Genomic DNA, 23,308 nt, shown 5'->3' with positions numbered 1-23,308 from the left:
AGTGTTTAAAAGAAATGAGGGGCAAAATGAGACTTTTGAAATCTAAAAGAGGTTTTTAAAAATGTGTTGGTTTTAGGTCAAATGTCATCAATACTGGCCAGAGCCCAGTGGAAGTTCTGCATATGGGAATTTCCAGATCACCTGCCATTCAGAAGAAGGAAATCCTGCTTATGTCTTCAGAGAGATGACGCTATCTAATTTGGAGGTCAGATTTCAGTGATTCAGTCTAAAACTATGTTGCTTCAGAAGATCATAGAATCAGCATTCTGCATTACATTATCTGAAGAAATTATCCTATAATGAAAGAAAAAACATTATTTCTCACCCTATGAATATTACATTCTTCATTTGTTTAGGACCTATCTCCTAGTCATGGTAGGGTCTTCTGTCTGGCTCCTGATTAAGTTTGTCTCACAGAAAGGCAACATTCATTGGGAACTCACTTAGACTCACAAAAAAGAAAAAAGTATTAAGGGAAAAAGAAAGAGAGCATCTCCCAGCAAATAGATTAAACAGTACCTGGAGAGTTTTTGTGGAACTCTCAGTTCTTCCTTCTTGTCTTTCAAAAAGGCCTGAATTGGAAGTCAAGGGAAGAGGACAAGTATTAGTATTATCCAGCATTTTAGAGTCAAGAAATCATATCCTTTTAATATAATTATCACCGCTTTTTCTCTGGTTCCTCCTACACTTCGTTACAGTCTTAATTCAATGAGGGAGTGTCCTGTGGGATGAAGTAAGCCATTACCAGTAGACATACGGAGTGCCTCCTGTGTCTCAACGAGCAGCATCAGTTGGCAGCATTCTTGCCATTACTGTCTTCAGTTTGGTAGACAAGTCTTTGTAAATAGTCTATCCCATCTCTTGTTTGAGCGCTGCCTCTCATCTCCTGCACCATACAAAATGGAGGTCCCTGCCTTCATCTTAAAGTTGACCCAGCAGCCAACCTTGAATTCTTCATTGCTACTGTCTGTTCCTATGGTCTGAGTCATAGAATCTTAGAATAATAGAGTTGGAAGGGACCTCTTGGGTAATCTAGTCCAACCCCCTGCAAGATGCAGGACATTCACAACTCTCATCCACTTTGCCTGCTACCCCCTTGGACCTTCACAGAATCAGTCTTTCCATCAGATGGCTATCCAGGCTCTGTTTAAAAATTTCCAACGATGGAGAACCCACCACCTCCCGAGGAAGCCTGTTCCACTGAGAAACTGCTCTAACTGTCAGGAACTTCTCCCGGATGTTTAGACAGAATGGTCTTTTGCATTAATATCATCCAATTGGTTCTGGTCTGTCCTGGGGCAAGAGAAAACAACTCTGCTGCATCTATATGGCAGCCTTTTAAATACTTAAAGATGGTTATCAAATCCCATCTCAGTCACCTCCTCTCCAGGCTAAACAGACCAAGCTCCTCCAGCCTTTTGTCATACACCTTGGTCTCCAAACCCCTCACCATCTTTGTTACCCTCCTCCGGACATGCTCCAGTTTGTTTACATCCCTTATAAATTGAAGCCCACATCCTCTGAGCTGAAGAGGATGGGTCCTAAGCTGTTGGTAGTTGCTTCTGCTGTGCCCACTTTGGACAGCCTTGCCTTGCCCATTCTCACTGTACCATTGCCTCCTTTGCAGCATCCTCTAGAAGTGGGATAGGTAGACTGTCTCTGAGGGGCAAGTAGAGGATACTTTTGTGAACATTGTTGACTCCTCCTTCTCAATAACCTTTGTGAGAGGTCTCCCGAGATCATTCTCTTCCCTGCAATGTTAGTCTCACTCCAGGGAGCTCTCACTGATCTGCAAGCATCTGACCTCATATGAGTACCTACCCTGAAAGTGCTGGGAGTTAACACCAGTCCCCTTCAGTACTGATCAAGGGTTCCTTGTTACCTGCTCTTCTTACTAGCCTGTGGTTTCTCAGAGGAGGATGCTGTTCTAGGAGTCTACCACCATGTGCCTCATGACTGTCATGCTTTCCAATTTAAGACACTCCACCAATCTATCTCAGGATCAAGTTGCTGCATTACAGCATAAGCCTTCTTTGCTACCATGGAGTTGATAAGCCTCTACTACTCAACACCATTTTTGATAGATTCAAATGGGTAGCTGTGTTGGTCTGAAGTAGCACAATAAAATCAGAGTCTACTGAAACACAGTCTACTGATGCAACAGAATTGATTTTGCTATATATCCCCTGTCATGTAAGAAGATTATAGTCTGAGGAAAAGTGCTTGCACTCGAAAGCTCATGCCCTGAATAAATCTTTGTTGGTCTTAAAGGTGCTACTGGACTCTGATTTTATTGTACCATTTTTGATAGACAGCTCAGACCCAACATGGCTCCCGGACACCACAGCCTTACTTCCATTGGCTGTGGCATCTTGAATCTGAGGTACCTTAACCAGCACTTTGGTTCTAACATGAGCTCATCAGTTGTTGGGAAACAACCATGCCTGAACTTCTACCCCTTCATGATTCCAAGATCAAATACTGTGACCCTACTTTCAGGTTTCTGTTTATTCATTCTATCCACTGTTTCCAAGTACTTCTGAAGCCAATACAATGAGAGGCTACTTCAGCAGCAATCTGGAGAAGGGTCCTAGAAGATGTCTGAAGGACAGTCATGTGGACACCTGTCCATACTTTCATTAAAATGTTGGCATGATAGCTCAATTGCATTAGCTTAGGACATAAGGTACTTCAGAGAGACCTCGAACTTTGATAGTACCAATGGGTTTGGGTAGGTAGGGGATAATTTCGCTCTCAAATGTATTTTATTTAGGGAATTTATATGCCTAATTTAGTTAAAATTATCCCTGATCATTGCAGCATGTAGACCTATGGAGCTGATTTGATAAATTCATACGATGTTTAATCAGAGTGCCCCAATTGCTGTTTTACTCTTTGATTAATTATAACTGCATTTAACCGGTATCAACTTTTGTGAAACACCAAGTGATGTCTTTAAAATTGAAAATTATTATAGAAAACCAGTGAAATACATTTGGATACATTTTCTCTTTCTAGAAAAATGAGCACCGTCAGCTCACTCAGATCCAGTACATAGCATGGCCTGATCATGGCGTTCCTGACGATTCCAGTGATTTCCTGGATTTTGTCTGTCTTGTACGGAAAAAAAGAACCGGCCGAGAAGAACCTGTTGTAGTCCACTGCAGGTATTTAGTTCATAACCAAAACTTAATTTTTCTTCTTTGGTAGGATTATTTCACTTGGTATTCATTTTCAAATACTGTATAACTAAATTGTGAAATCCTGCCCTGTTTAAATTAGAAGAAACAGATGTAATTTTCCTTTCACTTTTTAATATTAAGGTAGTTTGAATGGCAGAAACTTTGCCTCATGGTCTTAAAATACATTTACAATCAACATAACAGTATACAGGCTGTTTGTGACAGTATGCTTAACATGACAGGATTGGAAAATAAATATTTATACTGACTATGATGCTAGAAAAATTGGTAAGCAAACCATTTTTTAATTTAGATGTGTAGTAAAAATGTGTCAGATTTAACACACACCGAGCGTTTCATGCCTTACTCAACTGAGATATGTTTTTGCATCTGTTTGATATCTGCATTCTTACAGTAGCTTCATATCTTACTGCTGATGTGGGATGTGCCTGTAGATGTTGTTGAACGTAAGTGAACTGTACTGGATTTTAAGATTCCCCCAATGAAAAGTCAACCTGATGAGAACTTCCAGTAGTTTCTCCATTAGGTCAAAAGCAGAGGCCCGTATAGAGGGCAGTTCTGTCTTGATAAGTAAGCAAAGGCTTTCAGTGTGAAGCTCACTCATTGCACATCTAGTGTACTGATTCCCTGTAGTTTCTCCAAATGTGGATAACTTGTCTGCATTTCTCGGATCAAAATTCTCGTCATGTCCACTCCTCTTGACAAATAGGTGATATCAGTGCTGGAAAATGAAAGATACAGCATTCCTAATGAAAGCTGCATTATCAGTTTTAAATGGTTTGCATTTCAGCCTTATGGTGGAACAAGCATGCCTGTCCACTGTGATTTACGAGCCAGTGGGGAGCAGGACTCCTTTCCTGAAGGACCCTGAGATTCCCCCTTCTTCTATGTGATAATAGAGATTGCGACATCTAGGAACAAGATATTGAGTATATTGAGTTATTTAACATACACACTGACATTTCTGGGCATCTTTGATCTTTTAGTAATAGTCAAGAGATGTTAGAGTCTGTGGGATTACTGAATCGGGCTGAAGCTTTAAGTCTCTTAGCCTCCCTGGCTGTAAGTGGCTAGCCTGTTTTCTTTTGTCATTGGGTGCTAATTAATTGGTAATAAGTATTGTCCTTGATCTTTCCTTGTGGCATTGTTTTAATTTTAGGCTGATGGTTTTCAGTAGATTGTTATAGTGGATGGCTGTTGGCCCCTTTTCTTAGTGTATTTCTCTTTTGTCATCACTAGAAATAAATCACATTTGAGCTACCCTTTGATGCCATCTTCTGGACAAAAATATCTACTGACCTGTGGCTAAAATTGCAGCACTCCTACACTTAAATGGAGTGACTGATAATAGTTTCTAGATGTGCAGAAAATGGCTTTGTAGAAGCAAAGGTTCTGCTCTAATAAATCTGGTGACATTCTCAGCTAAGTTAGCCTTCCTTAGAAACTGCCTTCAGCAGGTCTGGGATGGTGGTGGAGCATATAAATAGTCTAAATAAGCAAAACTTATAATTTGGATAAAGTTAGTATTGTTGTTGCTTTTAGATGCCATCCTTTAGATTGCAATCAGTGTGATGGACCTTTCCAGTATATGTCTAAGTGTTTCCATTTAAGAAGAGCACAGTTAGGTTGAAACAAATTAGGAAATTTTAAAGACAAGCGAATTCACCATTAGTCAGGAATAGCTAGTCATACATATTGAATATCAGCCATCTGCCAATCCTTTGTGGAATCATAGGCAGCCAGCCATAAGGCCTGGAAAAGGAGGCTGGAAGTTAAAGCCTGAAGTTGGCTGGCAGCCTATAAATATTGACTTGAAGCTAATGTTGCACTCCCTTCTTTCTCCCTCAAGAGGCTCCAGCCCTTGTGGCTGCCCTCAAAACACAAATTCAGTCCTAGAGTCCTTAGTTTCTGGTTTTCAACCACAACACCTCCAGGAACAAGGTAGCTTTGGTCACTTAATACAGTGGTCCCCAACCTGTGGGCCACGGCCCGGTGCCGGGCCGCGAAGGCCATGGCGCCGAGCCGCGGCTCCCTCTCCCCGCCCCCCCCCGCAGTAAAAAACTTCCCAGGCCGCAAGCTTGCGGCCCGGGAAGCTTCTTACTGCGGGAGGGCGGGGAGAGGGAGTCAGGGCCAGCCGCGCCGTGCGGGTGCGGCCCGATGCGTGGCGCGGCCCGTGGGTGTGGCCCGATGCATGGGCGCGGCCCACGGGCGCGGCCGATGCGTGGGCGTGGCCCGCGCGGGCCGCGCCCCGATGCCCTGCCGGTCCCCAACCTCAGAAAGGTTGGGGACCACTGACTTAATATTTTATATGGGCCACTGTGGTTCATACTGAATGGGTGTTTTATATCTTCTTTTTCTTTATGGGGGCGGGGGGATGTGGAACATACTAACACCAGTTTGTTACTCTCTGTGATACAACTCCTAACAATTCTCTTGTGTTTTTTTTAACTTGTAAATTATTATACCCACCATGTACTAACAAGTTTAAAACAGTGAGCTGTTTCTACCACTAATATAAGATACTCCTGGAAGACAACAGAATGTCTAGCCAGCTGACTAAAAGAGGCAGGAGGACTGTTAACCTTAAAATGTTAGACCACTCGACTGTGAGGGGCAGTCTATCAATTAAAATAGAAATAATAAATACATATAAGTAAAATAAATAAATAAAATCCCATTTCCAAATAACCTTTCTCCTACCTTGGATTTTTTACATAATAACATACTTTCCATTAAAATATTCTGGCTGTTGATTTGTTGCATGTAAAAAAAACCTGCCCAAAGGTCATGATTCTATAAGAAAGTATTTGATTCTATAAGAAAAGAATTATATATCTACTATCAGTAAATAATTACCTTGTGCCACTAATCCTCCTGAGATACCTAATTAACCTCATGTACTTACAAGGCCAGGAGAAGTGCAAATTTTGGGAAGGAGAATATTAGCAGTTGATAGTTGGCAGCCAACATTTAACATGAAGCTATACTTTGAGGATGAAACGGGCTTTGCCTTTTTTTAGCGTATGCAGACACTTGTCTCCATTCCAAATACAATACTAGCATCCAGTAATCTATGGTTTGTAAATTTGGAGTCTGTCATGTGAGTATGCGTTCCCTGTGTCTCTTTGTGGGAGCTACACAAACAAAGGAACGGGCCAGGCAATCGCTGTGGCAGGATAGCATTGTGCAAGAGCAGAGGGAGAAGCCCTTCTGTCTACCTGACTACAGTCTGAATGTATTACTTTTTTTTACCTTGCCTTTCTTCTACCTTTTCCTCAAAGAAGCTCAAAGCAGCTTGCAGCAAAATATTCCAGAAGGTATACTGAAGTTTATTACCTGGCAAAATATCTACCGCTTATCTGAAACTTTCATTCCCCTGTTTTGTGGAGTGGCAGGTTTCTGCGTGTTTTTCTTTTCAAGAAATTAACATTTTATCTATATCAGCAATTATATACTTGAATTCTTATGTAAATTGGTAAATGCTTTAAACTTTGATTAAAAAGCTGCTAGAGCTGTTTAAGAGACTGGTTATGGATGCTAGCATATAATGTTTTACATTATTATTTTACCTGCCCTAAACCCTCAGAAAGGGTGGGCTATAAATAATTTTCTATTATTATTTATTTTATTATATTATATATAAAATACAGCTCTTTATCTTACAGTGCTGGCATTGGTCGAACAGGAGTCCTTATCACTATGGAAACAGCCATGTGTCTCATTGAGTGTAATCAGCCTGTTTATCCTTTGGATATTGTGAGAACCATGAGAGATCAAAGGGCCATGATGATCCAAACTCCTGTGAGTACATGATATATATATATATGATATATATTTGAATAAACTCCATTGGCACCTATTTAAGAAGCCATATTGTTTCAGTGTTTTATAGGACAGCATTATATGAAAACAAAAAGGAGTCTAGTAGATGCTTAAGCTGATTTAATGACGCATAAGCTTTCATGGGCTACAGCCCATTTCAACACATGCAACATTTAACACAAGGCAGTGATTTGAGGATGAAACTGGATTTGGGTTCTTAAAAACTGAACATATTTTCCCCCAGTAAAACCATAATTTGCAAATTGGGAGCTAGCCTTATGTGTGTGCATGTTCCCTCTTCCCCCTCTTCCCCTCAGGGTGCAAGAATTAAGTTTTCACCAAATCTTATTACAGATGGAGAATGCTTTCTCTGAACATATTCTATTCAGGAAATGAAATAAAAGGAATTAATAAGTTTTCAAATGGAAAGTTAAATGCACTGTTTTTTTAAAGAAAGCAATTAGCATACTGTTGTTTAACTGTACAATAAATAAAACTGATATTTAAAACTATTCAGTCACTTCTGCACATACATTGTCCAATGAATGTAATTGGCTCCATTTGTCATGCATTTTTTTTGCTGCTCTAAAATACACAGCATCTTCTATGCCTAATTTGAACAGTTGGTTTGTCAGAGTTCAGTAACAGTAATACATAAGCAGGCAACCTGCAAGGACTTGAAGAGGGTATCTTACTTTCTTACCTCCCCACGCACTTTCCCTTTCCTGAAAGCTCCCCATGGTCTGTCCTCTTTGCGTGATTCTTATTCTTATTATTTATTAGTCTTATATCCCGCCACTTTCCAAAGACTTGTGGCGGCTTACAACATAAAACCCCCAGGTAAAACCCATTATATCCAGGGCTCTAAAGCCCCTACAACCACATTTTCCATCCCATCCATCTGTGAACCTATCTTTATCTACTCCAGTGTCTTCCATTTTCTTTCCTTCCCTTGGTTGTACCATGCCAAACACTAGGCTCAGCTGAATTTCATGGTGGGGAATCTGCAAAGAATTGAGGGGAGCACCTCATTCCTCCCTGTATCAACTTCCCCATATTATATAGGCTAGACTGAGTATTTTAGCCTGTGTGTGTGAGTGTGGCCCAAGGTCACAGAATAAGGCTCTATAACAGAGTGGGGATTTGAACCTTGGGTCTCCCAGATCCTACTCTGAAAATATGAGAAACCAAAGTAAAAGTTGACAGAAATAGAATCAGAAGTCTAAATGCAGTGTTCCAGTGACTCACAAGAGGACTATTATAAAGAAACAGAAAAGACCAACAAAAAAAGTAACAACAGATCTGTTTCACAAGATTCAAGAAATCAAAATGGAATTTAAAGCACAGTGAGGCATGCTGAAAGTTCAATGTGGAAATATATTAACTGAACAAGACAAAATAAAGCTTTATAAAAGTCTTTCTGTTTCTATTGGCATTCCCTTACTTACCCTCCTTCATGTTTGTGTTAAAATGGTGTGTTTGTGATTTTTTTAATGTTAATTTTAGTGCTTTGACTTCCTCAAAAACGTCTTTCATGCTATTTGAATAGAAAGGTGGGATAAAACATTTTAAATAAAGAATTGAATTTAAATAAAAAAATTAATATACGTGAAGTTAGAAATCCCCTCTGGAAATGGACACTTATGCTTATTAAAGTATTGAGCTGAGACCAGCAAACTCAGTGGCAGGTACAGTTGTCATGCATTTTCTTTGCTTTCCCCTGCCCCAATTTCCATTTGCATGAAAGCTGAAAATTGTGTCACCTGCGCAGAGTAATAGCCATACAAGCTAGTGGGCTACAGTGAGGAAGGTAAAGGGGGTGAAATTACTCTCTTATCTTGCTTCCACCTCCAGAGTGCCTATGAGATGGATTTCTAGCCTTTTAAGAATTTGGGGTGAATAATCTAATAGTGTGTTTAAGACCCATTATGCACGGGGGGAATAATGCAAATTCGGGGTGGAATGGCGGCGACTAAAATCACCCATAACGCACGGTGCGGGCTGCAACTGGCCGCAGCTGCGGTGCATACCGCCGAAAAAGCCGCGTTAGCAAAACGCGGAAGAAAGCGCAGCTTCCGGGTGACCGGGCGCAACCAGAAGCGGCGCTGGGATCGCCGCATGCATAATCGGTTACTCTGGGTTCTGCCGCCGTCGCGCCCCGTCCCGTGCATAACCGTGTGCTTCGCATCTTCCCCCTCCGCATTTTCCATGTGACCCGAAATCGCCGTTTCGGCGGCCGTGCATAATGGGCCTTAGTGAAGTAAGATACTTTTTGTTAAGTTAATATACAAATTATCTCTAGATAAGAAAATCCCCAAGAATGATTAGCAATGAACCTAGGAAACTGTCTTATTTAAGATCATACTTTTTTGCTTTTAGGGAGACTTTTTATAAAATGCTTCATTGGTGTTTTTCTCCATGTAGGCTTTCTACAGTATGGTAAACTTTACTGCACTAGGCCATAGGCCATCTCAAGTTCAAACACACATACAATAAATAAACTCAAGGCAATCTCAGAGCTAGGATTTAAACCATCACAATTATCAGCTAAAACAGAATAAAACTTAGTTTAGCCATACACTCTACATCAGGGGGTAGTCAACCTGTGGTCCTCCAGATGTCCATGGACTACAATTCCCATGAGCATTTGCTGGCAGGGACTCATGGGAATTGTAGTCCATGGACATCTGGAGGACCACAGGTTGACTACCCCTGCTCTATATATCAGCTGTTTAAAAAGGCGATAGTATTTGCCAAATGGCCAATTTGGATCTTTCTAAGATCTACAGCCCTCAATACAATGTATGTCAGAGATGTGGAGAGTCTTACCCACCACGAGATGGTTCGTTGATAGCAGCAGGTAACAAATTAAATAATAATAATAGCGCAGATTTGCGACATGATTTTGGAAAACTGTAAATAGTCAGCCATTCTTGCAATAAATTTATAATTGGATACAGCAATTGACAGTCACAACAAATGAAGTTGTAGATGAGGTTTTGGAACTAGGAGAGTCAGTCTTTTATTGCATCAAGAGTATGCATTGCAGTCAGTTGGAGAAAACAGATTCACCTAGCATTACAAATTGGTTTTCACAAGTTTGGGATGTTATGAATTTAACATAGTTTAATATATTATTGAAAACAAAAAATTCTTACATGTTTATTGTGTATTGGAGTGATAAATTTCATATGTTTTCTGTAAAGCTTCATGGAATTGATTCTTTCTGATATTTCAATGATGTGCTTTGTATTTAAAAATTCACTTTTAAACTGTTTTTCAGAGTCAATACAGATTCGTTTGTGAAGCTATTTTGAAAGTGTATGAAGAAGGACTTGTTAGACCTTTAATGACATCACTGAATAAATAGAAAGCAAAAGAGTCTTTTTGGAAAAACTGGTTTAAGACACTGGCTGCACTTGTTGTGCCATAACTTTGCTTGCAAGAAATGGTATCTGAAAACAATGAAGAACTGAAAAGAACTTGGAAAAACTTCAGCACTGTTGCACTTTATGTTAAAACTGAAAACAGTCTCTAAAACACTATGTTTTTTTCTGTGTTGGAAGACTCTCTTCATGCTTTGCTCTGAACAAACCACAAACTGAATGAACTCCCTGTGTTCAGGATGACTTTTCCAGACTTGAGTGTAGTGCCATAGAGTTCCTTTTGTTTGAACTGCTGCAAAAAAGAAATGTGGGGGGGAGCTTGGAATAATTTTACTTTCTGTTTGACATCTGTGTCTTTTCAAAGTAACAATACACACAAAGCCATCTCTTCCAGTACTAGATTGATTTGCTGTGTTCAGATCCTTGCTATCTTTGTCTTCATTTTTGGTGAAACATTAGCAATATTACGGCTACTACACACTGCCTACTCAAGCAACACATTTTGCCCTATGCCCTTGTAGAATCTAACTCGATTAGTAGCAGAAAGCAGAAACCTGTTCTAACCCAGCAGTAGCTTTATAAAGGCCCATTTAACCAGCATCTTGTTTAGAGTGGGGTAAAAAAGACGTTTCTTTTGAATGGGTAGTTCAGTTTCTCAGTGTGTCATAATGTTGTTGGCATGTTTCAGCTCATCTGACAACTTTCAGTAATGGAAACAATTTGTCTTAACCCCTTAAGTGCCTTGAAAATTACAGCGTTATGGCTTGGATCCTAAGGTGCCATGGAGTAACACCTGTTCCTCTGACTGGACAGTACTGATGTTCACAGAGGAGGGAGGGCAATTTTTGCAGAATCCTACTTTGTCCTCGCCCTTGGAGATACATCAACCTGCAAGAGCCCATTTTTGGATAGCACAGAAGGCTGCAGTGGAAGGTGAAAAAAGCAAAAGGTACCATCCTCAAGTGTAGCTCCAGTTGTGCTGCTTAGGATCCAAACCTGCCTTAATGAATAGGCACTGGTATCAGCCCTAAAGGGGAAGTATCGTTGTTGAAGCTTTTATTTTAATGGGTTCATTTTTTAAAGCATGGCCCTTGGTGCTTAGAACATGGCAGCGTGGAAGGGGCAAGTCACAAAACACCATTCCTTTTCTTCCCTTGAGTACCTGCATGCTACTGTGGATAGCAAAAGCACCCCAGCCTATTAAATAAGCTTTGTTTACTGCTATGAAATGAAGTGGAAAAATCTGACACATTCCTTTCATATGGTAAAAGGTTTGCGGCCAGTAGATAGTTTTAGAATTTGTTTCTCTATTTTACCCTTATGCTGAGAAGGAAAAGGTTCGTAACTTAAGTTGGTGGATGTAACTTTTTACTAGCACTAATGCTTTGATACAAACATGCCTATCTAAGGTGATCCTTTCCCCTGTTACCCACTTACCATTGATTGACTGAGTTTTTCCCCTGGTGTTTTCTCAAGTCATGCTTGTATTGAATTGCTTTTAAAGGGGGGGCAGGGGGATAAAGACGAACAACTCATCTCTGAAACATTTGGCCTTGTTGGAATTTCCACGTAATTTCGTGAGACAAAACTGTTAATGTGTGTGTCCCCTTTCTGAAGTTGTTAGCATGTATGCAAGGGGGTTCTTTGATACAGTATCTGAGCTCATTCTACAGACATTTCTAGCTTTTTGCTTTCTTTTCTGGGTGAAGCCAACAGACTACTAAAGATGTCCTGCTTTCCACAGTAAGTTGGGAATTGTTGTCTTTTTTTTATAAAGACTACCTTCAAACCCTATATTTAAATAGTTGATTATACAACATTCTCTTAAAATCAGGATATACAAAGTATAGAATGGGAAATTATTTTAAAATAGTTTTTTAAAACTATGTCTTCTATGTCTGTAATGAAGGACCCACAGGTACATTAAACAAAGTTTATCTCTAATGACCTAAAGCTCTGTGGTGTAAAATGGCAGCAATCTAACACTATAATGCCAAATGAGAGAAAATGTAAAGTCTCTTTTTTAAGATGTTTTATATCAGTCCCTATTTACAAAGCAGCTCTAGACTTAACACTGATTTCATTATTTTCCTTTATCGGGTTAACTCCATTAGGTTATATATATTCTACTGCCGAGGACACTTGCAACCCACATGTGTGGCTGAAGTAGTATGTGTGATAGTGGGCTGTCAGTAGGAATACAATATTTTTGTCCTTTGACAAGCTGGCCCACTTTCTAACTCTGTGCTTTTGAAAACTGTGAAAGTTCGGGGGTTGGTGGAAGCAATGTTGTATACCAAGTAATAATTGAAGGAGCCATTTTTTTCATAGCCTGTTACTATTCGACGGAGAATGGGAGATTGTGTCTGCATTTTCATTAGGCTTAGAGCAAAGGACAAAGTGCAATGTGGTAGCTGCTTAGAATCTTTCTATGCAGTTGTCTAAAACCATCATTAGGTGTTGAAGCAAACAGTGAACACCCCCCCCCCATTATTGAAAGCATACAGTAGTTCCAGGCAATGTGATGGCAATGAAAAGAAACAATAGTAAACATGCTTCACACTCATGATCTGTTTCAATATGTTTTGCATCAAAAGTGTCACAATATAATACATGGAAAGGTTTTTTTTCTCCCTACTATTGATTTTCAAGTATTTTTACTGTTCTAGGCCATAGTATTGGTCATTCATTGATCTAATTTAAGCACTTGTAGCAAATTAAAGGAACTCTTATTCTTATTCATCTGTTCTGATGAAACAATATTTTGGTTTCACTTTTGCCAACGTATAAATTCAAGTAGCATTGCCCTTTTTATAAACTTCGGAGTAAAATGACTAGAGAGTTTATAGCAACACTGTGTATCATTAATATTTTACATATGCGATATTCTTACGTGAGATTGCCAAAGCAATTTGAATCCATGAGAAATATTTATACCACAATGTATAGCTTTGTTGGGGGATATTTTTCGTATTCAGTACATTTGATGCAATGTACAGGCAGAAACATTAGTCTTCTTAAAAATCTCTCCCTCCCAATATAAGCTGATTTGGGGCTTACTGGTTATTTGCAATGAAGAAATATTGAGAGAGATTAGCTTGGGCGGGATCACCAGCTAATCACCGACCTGCAGGAGTTTTTCTCAATGCGCATATGGTAAGGACAGAGTAATAATAAAGCATTATGCCATAAATGTGGTTTTCCACAGAATACATCTCATATGGTATCAATAACCTTTTACTAATATTTTTATATTTCCTGAAAATAATTACTTTTCATTGGGTTATGAAGATCTGTATCAAACTAAAACAAAAAAAATATTTTTTGTATGTGTTTCATGCTGTATAAAACATGAATGTATGTTTGAGGCATAATGACATATAAAATAATGAGTGTTATGAATGTTGGGTTTTATGGATAATTATTTTCATACTGTTTGCTAAAAATGGAGGGAGAGAACAGTCTGTAACACTTCCAGATTTTTTTTTAATTCCAGTTGTTTCATTGTAAATAAGAGCAATAGGCGAATAGTTTTGTGCCAATATATGTTTAAATGTATGGGAGTTTTGTTCTGTCTTCAGAATTGAAAGCTGCAGTTATTTAAGGTACTTCTGAAGGTCTGTCAGATATAGAAATCTAGGAGTCTTAAAATGCTTTTTTAATTGCCTTTTTAGTTGTGTGGCTTTTGGGGTGATAGGAGTATAATTGGGGGTAGTTAAATATGAAGTACCCACAGATAATGTCAGTCCGTCTCTGAGAAATATGATTTCTAAGCAAGCCAGCTCGTCATGCCACTTGAAGCATGCCTTTATCCAAAAGGGTGAAATGGAGCATTTACCTGTAGTACTGCAATGATATTCATTCTAGGGCTGACACATGGACAAGGCTTTTGGTGTAGCAACTGATTTAGTTTATCCCTCAATGTTCATATTGAGACACCTAAATTAAGGGTCAGAGCATAGGTTCTTTAAACTGAAATATTTCAGTTGTGACAAATACTGCAACCTACCAAATGTTTACACTTGCCCAAGTTATTAATTTATAACATGTTACAGCATTGAGGAGCAGATGTGTTTAATCAGGATTTCACAAAGAAGGTCTAGAGGTGTTGCCATTATAACGGAAGGAGCAAACTGCAAGTGAAGAGAGCTAGGAGAGGCTTGTGGCAGAACCAGTAGCTGTGAGCAATGTGCAGGTTAAGACTCCCATCACCAGGAGAAGGAAGATTAGCAGCAGAAGGGCTGCAATTGCAGCTGTTCAGAGAGGCCAAGAAGCAGAAACACCATGCAAGGAATCTCAGCAGCTTCTGCATCCTGTAGAATGGGGAAGTGTTTTAACTGATAGCATGCAGAAAAGTTGCTACACATCCCTGAAAGTGGTGGTGTAGGATATCTATCCTGTGGTCTATTTGTAGCTCAACACACTTTTGTGAAATACGACTCCTCACTCTTGGAAAGAACTGGAGGTCCTATGTACAGTGGTTTTCATGTTTTACTCCTCCTTTGCTGTTATGCAGCCTTGATACTATCAGCCTTTTCCATTGGTGGAAGGCACCCATGGAAGAAGGTAAACAGGCCAGTTTATCAGTGATTCTGCCCTCCCAAAGCTGGGATATACTGTTTCCCCAGCATGGTTCGAAAAGATTGGGGGGGGGGGTGACAGGACATTTCAGCAGGAGGATGAGACAGGAACTTCCATCTTTAATTAATGCAGCTCTTCTCATGTTAGGTAGGACCCACCTCATAATGATCTCTGTCCTCAAGGATATAGGATATGTCAATGAGAGGCTGCTGTACTTCCTACCTAAAGCCAGTCTTTCTCCTGATTCTGTTATAAATGGGCACACTTTTCCAGGCTGCTTCACCAAAAACCCTCTTTGATCTGGTGTGCAGTTATGTGGGGGGGGGAGATTATTTTGTTTCTATATGCTCCACCCACAGGTGCTACAAGGTGTTGCTAATCTCTGCTTTCAAAATGGTGAATGGCAGCTTGTTGCCAAGTCCCATTCTGCTCCCATAGTCCTTAAACAATTTCCCTTTCCCCGTTCATATGTACACTGTGGCTGGGCTAAGGGAAAGGATAGAAATTCTAGAACATTGGCAGGGCAGTTGGGGGGGGGTTCCCAGTATAACCCCTGCTGCTCTCTGCTTTTTGCACATGTGATGGAGGATAGAGAGAGGAGCAGTGATAGGACCACAGCAGTGCACCGCTTGAGAAGCTTTGTGGAGGACCTCGTTCTCACGTAGTTCCATCCATATTGCTGCTGCCATAAAGACATTTTTGGTGGCCCTATGTAGATACAGCTCTACATTCGATTGTATGTGCTTAGACTAGCCATGCAATTGCAGCATGGATTTGTTTCTGAACTGGAAATCATCATCATATATATTTGCCTTTTGGACACTTCCAAATTATAATAGCTATAGTTGCTCTGTAAAACAAGCAGTCTTTGCTTTCAGTAGCACAATATTACTGATTTCTTAATGTGTGCCATTACTGCATACCACAAAGGAAAAGATTATGTATAGATAGCAAGTCATGATAGCCCATTTATTAACAAAGCAGGACATCTGATTGATTAAACTTGTAAACACACATTAATTTGAATATTGGAGATGCTCAAAGGGGGAAGTGATATATTCACTTTAATTTATACAATGCAGCCAAGTAGAAAGACAAACCAAAGCCAAAATGGAGGGAACTTAAGCTATGAACTTTTTAATTTTCCTTGCACTTTGATTACTTCCTGAACTGAGGTGTTTTAAGATTCTTTAGAGGAATTCTTTGCTTTTGAACATTATTAATGCACATATGTAAAATTTTAATTGCTTCAAAACAAATGTTCCTGGCATATGGTTTATTTGTATAGAGTGAGTTGAAGACCACTATGTTGATAATTTGAGACGAATCTTTTAGAGAGCTTGACTGACAATATTTGCTGGTAACGCTACTTGATATTTAACTCAATTTATAAAGGGGTTTCGCCTACATTTCTTGAATTTCAAATAGTAGCACTTTATCTCATGCTTTACTACTGACAATTTTTGGACAAAATAAATTTGCTATCAGGTTGAAGAGAGATGCTTGATGGATTCCTGTGCAGAGTTTATTGGGATTGTTCTGTGATATGAAACTTTACCAGTCCATTACTTTGTTCCTTATTGCCATCTGTTTTAGGCCACATTTACTCTGACATCCCTATCCTACCACACTAATTTTAAGTATTAATACCTATATATTGACCTATAGTCCTGGGCAATATCTCCTCTTTCTGGTATTGTACCGATGCAACTGTAGATGCACTAAGAATTTGGAGAGAAGACTGACAGAAAAAGGGGGAGAGGGAGGGAAAACAGAGAAAAGGAATGATACTAAAAATAACGCCCACAAGATCAGCTGGTTAAAAGTTCACTTTAGGGTTTATTTGTGTATGTGTCGTCTTGGCTAGCCACAATGCTATTTACTGTGGCCGGGATCCAAAGAGCTACAGACAGCTTCTCCGTAAGCAGTACAATTTGTAGGACCCATCATTTTCACTTGAGCCACCCTGCAGGCTGATTTTTAATGTGGGGACCTTGTAGTGTACCTCTGATGAAGCTGAAAGAGATGTGGAGTGGGGAGAAAGCGGGAAGCCTTAATACAGAATTGGAGATGTTTTCATGTATCAAAGGAGCTCTTTGATTCCTGGCTTATGTACATTGCTGCTTATACATGTTTTTTTAACATTTACGTAAAATCTGGAAATTGATACATTTTGTACTTAAGTTGCAAATTATAAGTAAAGGAAAAGAATGCACAGAAATTATTGTTGAAGCATTGCAATTTTTTTTCTTTCAGGCAGTGGCTACAATGTGATTAGAAAAGTTTAACCATTGATAACCAATTGTTTTGTATTATTCTAGTGAAGAATATCAATACATTTCTTAATTCAGTTTTCTCCAAATGTTAGGGTTGGCTTCAAATTTAACATAAATTCATCTGGGTACTAAAAACAATCTTGTTCTAGCAAATTCTAAAAAAAGATCCTTGTGTATGTGTATGAGGGGGGTTTCCCTGTCACAGGTGCTATGTGTATAAAGGGTGAAAAATATAGTCTTGTGTCTGGATCCTATTCACAGTCCTGTGTGGCCATTTTAAACCTTTTTTTATTGATTTGATGTTAATGATTTTGTTTTTATTTTGCGGCTTTGCATTTTGTCCAGTTCAGTTGAGTGTTGTGCTACTCAGTTGACTTTAGGTGTCTTGGTGGGTCCTCTCTTAAGCCCAGTGTACTCCCAGATTCATTCTCTGATGATCACACAAGTTTATTTTTATATACAATATTTGTCTACAGACTTGTGTGTTTCTTAGGTTTACAAAGTGCAGCAGAAGAGCCTTGATGCTAGTCAGCAGGGACTATGCACAGTTGAAAATGCATTTGGTCAACACTGGACAATGTGAAAAGAAGTCAGCATTCATCGCTGTAGCTACTGTATGCTTTAAAACGGCCTTATGTATTTTGTCCACAGTGAGGTAAAGGGAAAGTTTTTGCCATTAAGAATAAGGTACACTAACATTCTACATAATATACCAGCAGCTTTCCAGGGATGGGGGGAGGGAAGAGAGAGAAAAATTTAACATTTAACAAATCTTGTTTTTAGTCTTAAGAGCGATTTCATTCTATTATGTGAAATTTATGCTGTTATACATATTTTGTGGATATATTTAATTTCAATTGACAAATAGTTGTCTAGGTACAAACTTGAAGCAAATTATATAGTTTACTTGTGGATCTTAATTGTTTAATTGCAAAATAAAGATGTGCTTTAGTAATTTAATACTTGGGGCTCTTTATTATCTGTTGCAGATACACTGCATAAATTCATGAGAGTGATTTTAACATTTTGCCACCTATTCTATTTACACACATGCCACCCTAGTGAGTTACTGAACACTCTTGTGTGTTGATCATTAGGTGCACATGCTTCCCAGACCACAGTGAATATCACAGATGACCTAACACCACGTTGTGCCTGTCATACTGCTGCCTTACCACTGGTAATGTGTACAAGCTGTGTGCTATGCTACTCCTCAAAATGGCTAGTGCTGTGCTTGGTCATACACAATCTTACGATAAGCCTCAAAATTATTGGTGTGGTATATGACATATGTAGTTGAAAATGGTTGTATATAAGACATTAAATCTTGAGGAGACAATAAAAAGTCTATTTGAAAAATAACTTGCTTGAATTAGATGGGCAACTCTTCTTAAGAGAAGATTTAATAGGGACTGATCCAGAGTACAATCTTTTAATGCAGATTATTTACTCTTGGGAATGCAGTACAAAGTACTGCATTCTTTTCTGTACACAGTATATCTATGTCCTGTCTAAAAGTCAGAAAAGAATAGAGAGGCATTGGAGGAAATCTGAATTCTGAAATATATTTGTGTGACTTTACTGATCATGAGCCTCCATGTGAAAATGTTATGTTAATTAAGATTGTATGAACCAGGGGTAGTCAAACTGCGGCCCTCCAGATGTCCATGGACTACAATTCCCAGGAGCCCCCTGCCAGCGTTCGCTGGCAGGGGACTCCTGGGAATTGTAGTCCATGGGCATCTGGAGGGCCGCAGTTTGACTACCCCTGGTATGAACACTTCAGAATTATGGTATACTCTCCGAAATTATTCATTCTGAAATGTTTAGCGCTATTCTACTGTTCAAGTATTGCTTTATCTTTCACTCTGATTGTTGTCCAGTGATCCAAAAATCTTTATACTTGTCATGATTCTCTAATTTAAAGCATCTCTTGAAGTGTTTCATTCAGGAAGTACATGAGATTTTACGTGTGTGAATCTGTTCCTTAAGATAAGCCAACAGTCATGCTGATCTGAAGCCGCTTTTGTACCTCAAGCTACTTTTTAAAAGTTTAAAGCCAACACATTTCGGTGCATATAAAATTTTGCATGCTGCATTAGCCACACAGAAAGGCAAATTTTCCACTCCTAATGTCACTTATATATAATCATATTTACACTGAATTCATTGGCTCCCCCTTTCTGTGCCTACTATTACCTTGTGCCATGTTCAGTTTTGTGTTACAGGCTCACACCATCATGCAGTTCTCGGAAGCTAAGCAGACTCAGCCCTGGCTAGCACTTGGAAGGGTGACCTTCAAAGATTACCAGGGTCACGATGCAGGGGCAGGCAATGGCAAAACTCCTCCAAATGTCTCTTGCTTGGCAGCCAGACAAACGTTGGATTTCCTGTTTATGTTGCATGCATGCTGTATGATAAATAACCATCATGCCTGAGCAGTGATCATGGCTTAACTAGAAACCATTTTAACCCACCTTTATCAAAATGACTGAAGGCAATAGACTCTTCACTGGAAGTTATAACAGGAAGTACAGAAACAACTGGCAAGGGATCTGTCTTAAATAAGCTCTGTATCAACATACAACATATAAGTGGAAAACCACAGAAACTGCCTTTGAAATAGTAATCTAAGACTATGTATATACAAAGCAACCCTACCATGGCATGACATGACTCTGCCACTTCAGATGGTGCCCTGGAATTAATTCAAGGGGCAGCACATCTCATGATTTTTCTGCCTTTTAAGTCACTGTTCAAAAGGACCTGTAGGTGGCACACATTCATTGGGTCCCCTGATGAGGTACATATAAATGATCCCTTCTTAGTGAGATTGCCTTACAACTTTGACAAATGTCTCTCTTTTAAAGGGAGGGGGGATTGACAATATCCATTGTGTGTAGGAGTACAGATTGTCATGGAAAAGGGACATGTTCATTTGCTTATAGTTTAGGTTCTGAATGATCCAAGGAAAAGGAAATGCTTATCTGGGTAGCCATGTTAGTCTGTATTAGCAAACAAATTCTACTGGACTTAGTTTGTGAAATTCTGACCTGCAAATTAGTTTCCCTACACCTTGACGTACTTTCTGCTGACTTATTATCTTCAGTGATTTAACTCAAGCCCTCGAAAGCTGAATCCCATCAGATTTCAAAAGCTAAGCTGGATCAGTCATGGATAGTACTTGAATGGGGGACCACTAAAGACGTTGGAGTCACTAGGCAGAGGCAGGCAATGGCCAGCTACCTCTTTTTTTTTTATAATTTCAAATTTTATTTATAATCCATTACAAGAAAAATACATTTAGCCATCTCCAAAATTACATGTTAATAGATTATATTACATTTATAAATAATAACTTCCAACTGTATTTGTTAAAGAATTTACAAGAAAAAAACATTAATTCTCCTGTGCAAAATTTCAATCCATTCTCATTTCCCCTTAAAATTATAAATCGTAACCAATAGTCATAAATCCACAACTATACTTTTCTCTAATATACTCTATCCATAAGTTCCATTTTGTCTTAAAGTCTGTTATTAGTTTATCTTCGACATAAGTTGTCAATTTTGCCATCTGAGCAATTTCCAATGTTTTCAACTGCCAATCAAATATGGTGGTCGTCTCTTTTAACTTCCATTTTTTGCCCAGACTATCCTTGCCGCTGTTGTCAAATATCTAAATAATTCTCCATATTTTTTATCTTTTTCATTTATCAGAAAACCTAAAAGATAAGCTTCAGGATTTAAAGCTATGGAGTCCTTAATGATTTTTGTGGATATCCTGCCAAATGTGTCTTGCTCTTTTGCATGTCCACCACATATGGAACATTGTCCCTCTCACTTCCCCACATTTCCAACATTTGTCCGATAGGCTTTTATTCATTTTTGATAATTTGTGCGGAGTCATGTACCAACAGTAATGCATTTTATAATAGTTTTCCTTAATATAATAACTGTTCGTAAATTTCAGATCTTTACTCCACATTTTTTGCCAGGTTTCCAATGGAATGTTATGACCAAGATTCCTTCCCCAAACAATCATAAAATCTTTGACCACCTCATCTTCCGTGTACAGTAATAAACATAATTCATACATCTTTTTGATTAAATGATTATCATCTTTACATAAATATAACTCTAATTGTGATTTTTCTACTTCAAATGGCCAGCTACCTCTTAAAGTCTCTTGCTTTGAAAACCTTATCTTTAAACAGCTCCGCGCCACGGACTGAATAAAGCAGTAAGGGCACTGTGGGAGGAGTTAGGGCGGGCCCTGTCCGGGATAAAAACTCGGAGGGGCCAATCAGGAGCCGCGAAGCCGCGAGTGTCCATCCCGCCCCAAGCAGCCAATCGCACGGCTCCCCATTGGCTGCTTCACCCGCCCAGACAGCCACGGGTGAGGGGTGAGCCGCGCCGCCTTCTCCCGGCCGGCGGAGCGGCCTCGCCGTGTCATAGACGCAGCGAGGCCGCTCCACCAGCCGGGATAAGGCTCGAGAGAGCCTCGGGTGGGGGGTGGGCGTTGCAGCCTTCTCCCGGCCGGCGGAGCGGCCTTGCCGCGTCATAGACGTGGCGAGGCTGCTCCGCCGGCCGGGAGAAGCCTCGAGAGAGCCTCGGGTGGGGGGTGGGCCTGCTCTCAGGCCATCTAGGGCCCATTTAATTACAAAGTGAAATGGGCTTTAGATCTAGTGGGGTTATATGTCAGCTGCAATCGTAGAGTTGGAAGGGACCTCCAGTGGTATCTAGGCCAACCTGCAGAATGCAGGAAATTCACAACTACCTGCTTGCCCACAGTTACCTCAATTCCCATTGATCTCTCTCCCTCAAAAAAACAGAATCAGTTTGGCCTGGAGTAAATTCACCTCCTGCCCCCAAATTGTTGTTATGCCCCTGTATAAATCTATAGTACATCTCATTTGCAAAACTGTGTACAGTTCTGGTCACTTCACCTCAAAGAAGTTATTATAGCATTGGAAAAGGTGCAAAAAAAGGCAACTCAAATTATTAAGGAGATGGAACTACTTTTCTATGAAGAAAGGTTAAAGAGGTAAGGACTCTGAGGGGTGACATAATAGAGGTTTACAAAATTATGCATGAGAAAAAGCAAGTAAATATACTTTTCTCCTTTTCTCACAATAGAATTTGTGGACATTCAATTAAATTAAGGAGCAGTACGTTTAGAGCAGTTAAAGGAATCACTGCTTCATCCAAAGAGAAATTAACACATGGAAATCACTTTACACAAAAAGAGCTGGTGGCTCTGAGCACACAGCTTCAAGAGGGGCTTGGATAAACACAAGGAGCACAGGTCCATGAGTGCATATTAACCACAAGGAATAGATGCAACATTATGTCTGGGGCAGTGATGCTCTGTATCCTTGGTGTTTGGGGAGCGATAGTGGGAGGGCGTCTGGAGTTCCGGCCCCACTGGTGGAACCTGAGTTTTGGCCATTGTGTGAAACAAGAGTATTGGACAGGATGTGCCATTGGCTTGAGGTAACCTGGCTTCCCTTATGTTTCCAGACAGTGGGCCACTGTTTCATTTTACCTAACAGTTGGCATATTCTGTATAAGATTTTGACGAACAAAAGCATAATCCAGGCAAGGTTATCTGGGTTTCAACTCCTGTGTCCTTTATTGGAGTCCTGTGAAAACGGCTTTGTTTTTGTAGGCAAAATCGAGCCCCATTCCCATTTGAATAACTATGTATAGATATCGAAAGCTGATAAGATACATAGTCTGTGCCGGTCAAAATAAATACAGAAATGCGTCGTGTGCTCACAAAATATGGAATAAACTCAATCTAATCGTAATCCATTCTTTTACGTAGCAAGGGCTAAAAAACAAAAAAGGCAACTCAATCCTACATTTCGGCCTGGGACTCCAGGGAAGCGGCGGCCCCCTTTGTGCTTCCGTATCCGCGATTCGCTTGTGGCAAACTGCTTTGTTATCCCTTCATTTGCGGCTCATCGCCGCGGTGGGACCTTTGAGAGAAGGCCCGGGCGGAGGCGGGGACGACACGGAGGAGGAGGCGGAGGAGG

At 39.8% G+C, this 23,308-nt stretch overlaps 1 protein-coding gene and 1 long non-coding RNA gene across 2 annotated transcripts in view; one reads left to right on the top strand and one right to left on the bottom strand.

Annotated features, from left to right (window-relative positions):
• PTPN4 (protein tyrosine phosphatase non-receptor type 4) overlaps positions 1–18,228 on the top strand; it is a 138,693-nt gene extending 120,465 nt beyond the window's left edge. Inside the window, exons 24-27 of the mRNA XM_077320550.1 lie at positions 77–205; positions 3,019–3,167; positions 6,869–7,004; positions 10,309–18,228. Of these exons, the coding sequence (XP_077176665.1) occupies positions 77–205; positions 3,019–3,167; positions 6,869–7,004; positions 10,309–10,395 (501 nt within the window). The 3' untranslated portion in view covers positions 10,396–18,228. The remainder of the gene's footprint in view (positions 1–76; positions 206–3,018; positions 3,168–6,868; positions 7,005–10,308) is intronic.
• Positions 164–23,308, bottom strand: LOC143829511 (uncharacterized). Its single transcript, XR_013228176.1, has 3 exons — positions 23,135–23,308; positions 520–572; positions 164–294 (listed from the first exon to the last, which is right to left on the bottom strand). It is a non-coding gene; the product is annotated as an uncharacterized LOC143829511 (long non-coding RNA).

The sequence above is a fragment of the Paroedura picta genome, chromosome 2 (assembly GCF_049243985.1).
Source record: "Paroedura picta isolate Pp20150507F chromosome 2, Ppicta_v3.0, whole genome shotgun sequence".
Classification (NCBI taxonomy): domain Eukaryota; kingdom Metazoa; phylum Chordata; class Lepidosauria; order Squamata; family Gekkonidae; genus Paroedura; species Paroedura picta.
The sequence above is the reverse complement of the archived record's forward strand: the minus strand, read 5'-3'. Positions and strand labels throughout refer to the sequence as shown.